The sequence below is a fragment of the Capricornis sumatraensis genome, chromosome 9, assembly GCF_032405125.1.
Source record: "Capricornis sumatraensis isolate serow.1 chromosome 9, serow.2, whole genome shotgun sequence".
NCBI classification, from domain to species: domain Eukaryota; kingdom Metazoa; phylum Chordata; class Mammalia; order Artiodactyla; family Bovidae; genus Capricornis; species Capricornis sumatraensis.
In genome coordinates, this window is record NC_091077.1 from 30,291,856 (window position 1) to 30,300,652 (window position 8,797).

The 8,797-nt window shown below is 35.7% G+C and overlaps 1 protein-coding gene across 2 annotated transcripts in view; it reads left to right on the forward strand.

Moving 5' to 3' along the window:
• CEP120 (centrosomal protein 120) overlaps positions 1–7,697 on the forward strand; it is an 84,173-nt gene extending 76,476 nt beyond the window's left edge. For both annotated transcript variants that reach the window (XM_068980175.1, XM_068980177.1), the window contains exons 19-20: positions 3,049–3,194; positions 6,047–7,697. In XM_068980175.1, the coding sequence (XP_068836276.1) occupies positions 3,049–3,194; positions 6,047–6,281 (381 nt within the window). In that variant the 3' untranslated portion in view covers positions 6,282–7,697. The remainder of the gene's footprint in view (positions 1–3,048; positions 3,195–6,046) is intronic.
• Positions 7,698–8,797: the final 1,100 nt, after the last annotated feature.

Below are 8,797 nucleotides of genomic sequence, written 5' to 3' on the forward strand. Positions count from 1 at the left end.
AGAGTAAGTAGTGGCCACGTTTTAGCCGCTGTTTAGTCTAGGGTATGTGTGTTTACATCTCCTCTCTGGATTTATAGGCAGCCAAGGCAAAATAAAGCTTATACTCACTTGATTGAGGAGCCTTTCACCCACAGCACCTGGCGGCAGAGGAGCTCTCCTCGGACCTCGAGCTTGTGTGTGCATGTGTGGCTATTGCTAGTGCTGCACACTGGAGTAAAACTTCAGGGCATGTAAAGGCGTTCCCTGTGGTTTAGAATTAAAGTGTTTCAAGTTTCATAATGTTACAGTTTTACAGAGTAACCTAAAATTAAATCATTGACCCCCTCCCCCCGTTTGCAATTATATCTGCTCACTGTAAAAGAAAAAAACAAAGTCCACATTTTTTGCAGCATAACATACAAGATGAAAGTCACTAGTAACCTTATTCAGATAAGGTCACTAGTAACCTTCAGCCAGATCTAACAATCCACTGTGTTGTCTGGATTTCTTTTCCTTTATTTTCTTAATAATTACTTTTGAAATGAAACACGTTATATGTTCCAAAAAGGGAATCAAAGAAGATTCTTATGCTCCTCAACCCCCACCTTCTAGTTTAAGAAGCAGCATTATCAGTGCTGTGTGCCTTTTCCCACCTGCATCCTCTTCACAGGTAACTGCTTTGCTGACTTTGGTATTTATTACTCCTTTGCTGTTTTTTTTTAATAAGATTATAAAGATACTAAAAATATCGGTAAATAATACTATTTACTTTTGCATGTCTTTAAACTTTATATACATGGAAATACTCTGAATCATTCTGTGACTGCCTAGTGTGATTCAAAGTGGTTTTCTGTGATTTAACTATTTTGATGTAGTAGCCCGATTTTATTTTTACTGGGTCACACAACTTAAACATACAGTAAGACAACACTGAAAATTTTTTTACATGTGAGCATTTCTGTTTCTGTGTAAAAGTAGAACTTCTGGGTAGTAGAGTTTGCTCATTTCTGCTTCACTAAATGTTGCCAAATTACTTTCTGAAGAGGTTGTACAAACCTGCAGTTCCCAAGACGGGTGTATAATTGTTACTCTTCACACCATGTCGAATACTTGGCTGTTATCAGATGTATAAATTTTTTCTAGTTTCATGGGTGTGAAGTGGTCTCAATCTATGGTTTACTTATTTATTTCCCTGATTATTGACTTTGCACATCCTTTGTTTATTAGACTTGCATGTAGACTGTCTTTTTGTTTTTTGCTCAGTAGAAATCAACAGATTTTGCAATCCCCAGACAGAAAGTTAGAAATAACTACCAGAAAATAAGTGATATGATAGAGAAGTGTATTAGAGAAGTGGAACCTTTTCAGTCATGTAGACATCCTGGAACTGAAAAGTTTTACAGCGGAATTGTAAATTCAGTAGATGAATTAATAAATAGCAGAACCAAGGATATGTGAGCTGAAGATAAACCAATAAAAAGTATCCAAACTGGAAGAGAAAAAAGGGTAGAAAATGCAGCATAGAACATGTGACACCCAGCTCCATGGAGCTGGTTACCTTTTGTGTAACCGCTAGTCTGTTTGGGCTGCTGTAACAAAACAGCACAGACTGGATGGCTTATAAACAACAGAAAGTTGTTTCTCACATTTCTGGAGGCTGAAGTCTGAGATCAAAGTGTACGCACAGGTTCTCTGTCTGGAAAGGATCCACTTCCTAGTGTATAAATAGCCATCTTTCCACTGGGGAACTCTACTGAGGTTCCTTTTTAAATTAAAATAGTCAAACAGCTAGAACTCATCAGTGAATTTGGTAAAGTTGCAGGCTAAAAAATTAATACACATAAATCTGTTGCATTCCTATACACTAACAATGAAAGATAAGAAAAAGAAATTAAGGAAACAGTCCCATATATCATTGCATCAGAAAGAATAAAATACCTAGAAATAAACCTACTTAAGGAGGCAAAAGACCTATACTCTGAAAATTAAGAGTACTTTCCATCAGTGTAAAAGAATGAAAGAAATCAAAGATGACACAAACAGATGGAAAGATGTACCATGTTCTTGGATTGGAAGAAACATTGTGAAAATAACTATACTACCCAAAGCAAGCTACAGATTCAGTGCTGTTGCTATTACACTGCACAAACTGTTTCAGAAACTAGGAATAGAAAATAATTCTCACTTAAAAACAATGAGACCACCATTATCTTCATTCTAAAATCTGACAAGCATGTTATTATAATAATATTAATTGGTCAATCTCATGAACTTACACATAAAGCTTGTAAGTAGCACAACTAAATTTATTAAACAAAGGGGACGTTGACTGTCACCTTAAAAAATGAAATCAAATGCTCTTATCAAAAATGCAGAAAGTCAGTGCCTGTTCATAGTAACAATGTAGAAAGGTTCATGAGATCACTATGTTAGATGACAGGATGTCTTGCTGCAGCATTTGAAAATGTTACTGAGAGAGTGGTCGACTAAATCATGGAATATCCATTCTGTGGAATGTTACACATTTATATAAAAGAAATTTTATGTGCATAGATTTTTTGTGAGTCTGAAGAGTGGAAAGGCATATTATTTCTTGAGATAGGAGTGAAATTAATTACTAGTACAGGGGCAGTTATTGAATTTTTCTTGGTAACTCTGTATAATTTGTATTTTATATAATTACTTTGTATACTTTATCATTCCTTTATAATTATAATTTCTTATATAATTTTATATAATTAACCATTTCTTGGATGCTACTCTTACCATTGCTCTTGTGGCAACTTACTGTGTTGACAGCAGACTCTTTCTTGCCCTTAACTTCTGTTATCTTATATTCAGCTAACCTCAGTCACTGGTTGGAACATGAGTGGTTATGGCTTATAACAGGAAGGGAAGTCATAGAAAAGTTTGTAAAGAGAACATGGACATTTCTAGATAATATGTGTCTCCAGAATCTGCAGTGTATGGCTATATCATGGGTACAGTCAAGGAAGGTTATAATCACAAATCAAAGTCATGTAAGTATATGTATTCCTAACATTAGAGATCTGGCTTATTTCTTTCAAGCGAGAGCAAGAAAGTCAAATGGCTCGTCTTAAAAAACAGCAGGAAGAATTGGAACAGATGAGACTACGTTACCTGGCGGCTGAGGAAAAAGATACAGTAAAAACCGAGAGACAAGAATTGTTGGATATAAGAAATGAACTGAACAGGTATAATGATTAAAAAATTACTTTCTTTTCCATAGTAATATGGAACTCAAGTTCAAATAGTACAACTTTTTATTTATTCATTGGTCCAGGGAGAGTACAACATCAAGTCTAAGAATAAGGGACATCATTTCTAAAGTGTAGCTAAGTTATATAATACAAAATCTTTGCCAAAGACCATTACTCTCACTTTTTTTTTTGCCATGAATGTAGCTCTGTTTAGCTTTTTTGTTTCCAAAGCATTAGTACTTTAAATTTTATTCCTGTGTGTGTGACTATTTCAGATTTATTGCAACTATTTCAAGGTAATTAATGATAATAAATTTAATTATATAAAGTACAAATTTCAATATTGTTATATTATTTATATAAATAATAGATTAGCTCTTAATTATTGCCCTTATTGTGTATCAGCAGCTATTTTAAATATGCCTATCTCCACTGTTGTTGTTGTTGTTGTTTTTTTAACTCTGCAAAGCAACTTTTTGAGGAAGATATAATTAATCCCATTTGGAGATGAGGAAACTGAGTTTTAAAGAGATTTAAGTACCCCTTCCAAGGTAGTAAAGCGTCTGCCTGTAATGTGGGAGACCCAGGTTCAATCCCTGGGTCGGGAAGATCCCCTGGAGAAGGAAATGGCAACCCACTCCAGTATTCTTGCCTGGAGAATTCTGTGGATTGAGGAACCTTGTAGGCTACAGTCCACGGGGTCGCAGAGAGTCGGACATGACTGAGCGACTTGACTTCACTTTCCAAGGTCACACAGCTAGTAAGTCAGGGGGCCAGAGTTTAGATCTGATGCCAGAGGTGGTATTTGTAACGACTGTGCAACACTCGGCTTCTCTGTAGCGTCACGGTATGGTACTGCTAGTTACTATTTTAAGTATTTCGTGTTAGAAAAGTAATTGTTAGGAAGCAATATTAGAACAAATTAGTGTCTTTTTGGAGGAGAATGTAGGGGAAGACTTTTAAAGTTTATCAGGAGACTAGTATTTTGTTGCAGCGAAGCATACTGTCTTAGCTCAGCTGGCATAACAAAATACCGTAGATTGGCTTTAACAACAGAAATTTAGGAGGCTAAAAATTCCAGATCAAAGCACCAACACAGTTTCTGGTGAGGACTCTCTTCCTAGCTTTTAGACAGCTGCCTGACCACTTGTCCTCACAAGCTCTCCCATGTCTCCTGTAGGAAGTGCACAAATGGCATCATGATGGCCCCTGGCTCATGATGTCATCTAAGCCTAATTCTCTTTCAAAGGCTCCATCACCAGACACCACCGCACTGGGGGTTGCCTCATATTCATTCAACATATGAATGTGGGGAAGACACAATTCAGGACATAGGACATACATTGACAGACTACCCCGTGATATATCCCTACACAAACTGGGGAAACTCAGTCACTGTATCCGGTGGGTTTGGAGCTGAATTACACAAATGCATTTAGAATAGAATATTAATGTATAAATATCAGTTGGAAAAACGTCAAGGTCTTTAGTGCATGTTACAGGGCTCAGTTCACTCTGTTAGTCTCTTAATTCAGCAAATACTTATTTGGTGTCAACTGTGTCACAGATCTGGAAGATGTTATGAATTAATTTTAAGATGCCCCTTGCTTCCAAAATTTTGCTATTGTATATAGCAGTTTAGCAAATACATATTAAGCCGCTACTCTTTGCTCAGTACTGTTTTGGTGATTTAAATGAAGATAGCCATGTTCCTGTCATATGTGTAGGTCATACGAAATTAAATCTTATTATTAATCATCCCCACGTATTGCTCCATTTTACCAGTGTCCCGTTAATCACTTGATTTCCTCCCGAGTCCCAAAGCACAGGGCCCTATTTTTTCTTTCTTAGAACAGATTGGAGGTATTTGGTGTCCTGTTTGGACTGTACACCTCAGTTTCTTATTCTTTTGTGAGGGATCTTAGGAGTCAGTTCAGGTTTCAGAGTCATATGAACAAACAAAACTGTGTGCTACCACTGATCCTGCACCCTTTCTGGCGTCCTGCAGAACTCTTCCTGGCTCTTCCTCTCCCTGACACCATACATAATTTCAGAACTGGTTCTCATTGGCTTACTTACTGTGAAGGCTATCTAGAAGCAGGGACTTAGATTCAGTTGTTTTTTATCTTCTTTATAAAGACAAAAGTCAGGAGTAGTTGCAAATTAAAATATTTTAACTTGAAGCTATCCATACAAACTCTTAAAAGGTGCACACCCTAGATTCGAGCATTCACATCTAAAGAATACCACTTTCTACAAATAATATTTATATAAGCTCCATAATAACAGAAACTTTTCTTGATTTGACACAGTATCCCCCAAACATAGCACCTTTTGGTATGAGTAAATATTTGTGGGATAAAGTTAGAAGAAAATTATGTTCAAGAAACAATAACAAGGGCTTAATAACAACCTAAATATCAATAATAATAATATAGGAAAATATTCTTTATATTAATAATAGTGAAAATATATTGATAATTGTACAGAATTACATATATTCAATTGCTTTTTAGAAAACTGTTTGAAATGCATGCATTTTTTAATTGAGAAGAGATATAGAAAATTACTTAGATTGCTTACCTCTGGTTAAGATGATGATTTTTTTCCTGCATATTCCCAAAATTTCTAGTTTTCATGTATTTTATGCAAGAATTGGTTTTTAAAACTGTCTTTTATAAGTGTGCTAACTCTAGCTAGCCAAGTAGATTTTTGTTTTCTTCCTGAAAATATTACTGAAAATGTATTTTACCATTGAGTCATTCTGTTGTTAAGTGGCGGTGTTAACTAAAAACCAGAACAGTGTGTGTAGCCTGCTCGAGTGGCCTGTGTTCTTGACTTCTCAGGTTAAGGCAACAAGAACAAAAACAGTACCCAGATTCCAGAGAGACTGCGAGTGGAAAAATGGATGGCCCCCATGGCAGTGCATTGGAAGAAGGTTTGGATGATTATTTGACTCGCCTAATAGAAGAAAGGGATACTTTGATGAGGACGGGTGTGTATAATCACGAGGATCGAATAATAAGTGAGCTCGACCGACAGATCAGAGAGGTTTTGGCAAAAAACAATGCCAGTAACTAGTAACATTTTGAAAAACTTTGCCTGAGACTCCGGGTCTAAATTTTAATTGTAAAACCCTCAAAAGAAGGGAAATGGCTGTTTTAAAATGCAATTTTCAATTTTTTATAAGCAGAATTTTGTACGTTATTGTATAGTATTTATTTGGTTTTATTTGCTGTGTGCTACCTCTCCCACCCTGGTTTATGTATAATTGTATTTTATATACTCATTTTTTAAAGATGTCAGTGTTTATCATTTCATGGCTAACTTTCAAAACAGCTTTTCTCTAAATTTGTTCTCAGAGAAATGACTATACTAATTTCCAGTTACATAATTTTTTATGTTGAGCCAAAAGAATGTATGTTGCACTTTAAAAATGCTGTTCATTTGAGGAGATATCTTAAAAGTTGATACCACTTAAAATCCAACTAGTTTTATTTAATTCATTTTAGATTACCTTTTTTAACTTGAAACATTTGCAGAGAAGTCATATGTGATCTATTGAGTGACAAATTAGTCATTTATTTAAAATAAAGTTAGTGCAGATTAAACGTGTTTCAATAGCTGTTAAATTTTCAAGCTTTAAAGAATATGAAGTAATAGCTTAATAAGTCTTCTCTGTCAGTCTCCTGCTCAAGATTGCATTTTTTTCTTTTGTTGGAAAGAGATTTCATTGTCCAGTAATAGTAATACTAGTTGTTAACATAAACCCTCTGTAATAAAGCATGAAAGCAGACATATAAACGCTTCAGCTAAGAAAGTATAGTGGAAACCTATTTTTGATTTTCCCTAGTTTTAATCAATCTTTTACAAAAGTACATGAGACTGAGTCATCGTATTGGTGTAGTGCCATGTCAATATAAAATTTTAAGGATTCCTTATGTAAAATTGTTCAGAGCAAACATTTGCCCTCAGAGCAACACTTTCCACTTGCTTTTACCAGGTACTGAAAAGGTTTAATTAGCAAATTCACAGATTAGGTCAGCTTTACAATAGATGTAGTTAAAAATTTCTTATTCCCAAATATAATAAATTTAAGTATATACTTTAGGAAGTATATACTATTGACTGATAACTTCCACAAAAGCAGAATAGGCTATTTTCTGTTGTTTTCAAGGAGGTGTATTTCTTGTTTGGGAAATTAAAGTCCCTCCATGCTTTATATTTTCTTTTTTTCCCTTATTATCAAGTGTTAATCCCAAAACAACCCAACAGTAAATACAGAAATTACTGAATGAGAGAATAATGAATATGAGAATTATAGAAAGAATGTGAAATATTAATTATGGCTAAACATTTTCTCTCATTGATTTTTGTGCCACATGAAAAGAAGTATTCTTTTTGTTTGGGAAGGTCTCGGGTAAAATATTGTGACTGCGCCTTCAGCTGCCTTGTGTGCTGCGTGTGATGTTTTCAAACACTAGAGGGGGCCTTAGATTTAAAGAAACAAAAGGGACAGTTCTAAAATGGATGTGTGGTTTGCCTTTTCTAATCTTTTGGCTATGTATTTTATCAAATAAAAATCATAATTGTATACATCTTTGAGTTTCTGAGCAGTCTATTACTTTTTTGTTAAATAAATTGGGCTAGTGCTTGTCACTTCCTGTATCAAGTAACTGACTTTGTATTTTTGGTGTTTAAATGTTTACATTGCAGATACCTTTATATGTTCTAAAATTGATTGGGAGAGTCTGAAACTTTAACACCTTTTTGTGGTCCTTCAGCACCAGACATTTCATTTGTCAGTGACATTTAATGTGTTTACACTGACTGCTCTACTGGATTGTCATCGGTGCCTGGGGTTTGAGTATGACCACAGTAGACAGATGAATGAATGAGAAAAGGAGTAGGTGAGTGAATGAGAAGTTTCCTCAGTACTGTATGCAATAGCAGACCTTTCATCAGATACTTTCATATGAAACAAAATTTACCTTTAAAATGTGTGTGATTCCTTTTCATGAAGAAAGCCTAGTATCCATGCCTAAGGCCAGCACATACTGCAGGGGAGGTGAATCACATCTTCCGGGTACGTGTGGTGCCATGTTTGTGTAAGCTGGAAGAGTTTCTTTACAGGTATAACCCAGTGATTTCTACATAGACCTGGGATCCTGTTGCTTTCAGCAGCAGTGGAGTTTTGGGTAGGATTTAAGGATGTGTAAAGGCACTGCATGAACAGCTTAAGAGTTCAGCAGGTGAGTCTGACCAGATGACTTTCTCATCCACCTACCTGTCCAGTTACTTCCCAGCCTGAATCCTCAGATCACCTCAGTACATACTGCTTGTCCTCAGCCACCTCCGAATGGACCACCTGACCTGCTTCTTGCAGCCTATAAAAGATTCCTTTCCTCTGGTAGCTATGGATGGACTTTTAAAATTTGGCCTCTCACTACCCTTGTGTCTGGCTTGACTGAATAGCTAACCTGACATTTTTATTGATAGAATTCACATATCATAGGATTCACCATTTTGATGCACTTCAGTGGTTTTTAGTATATTCACCTGGTTGCACAGTCATCATTACTATCTAACATCTTCCC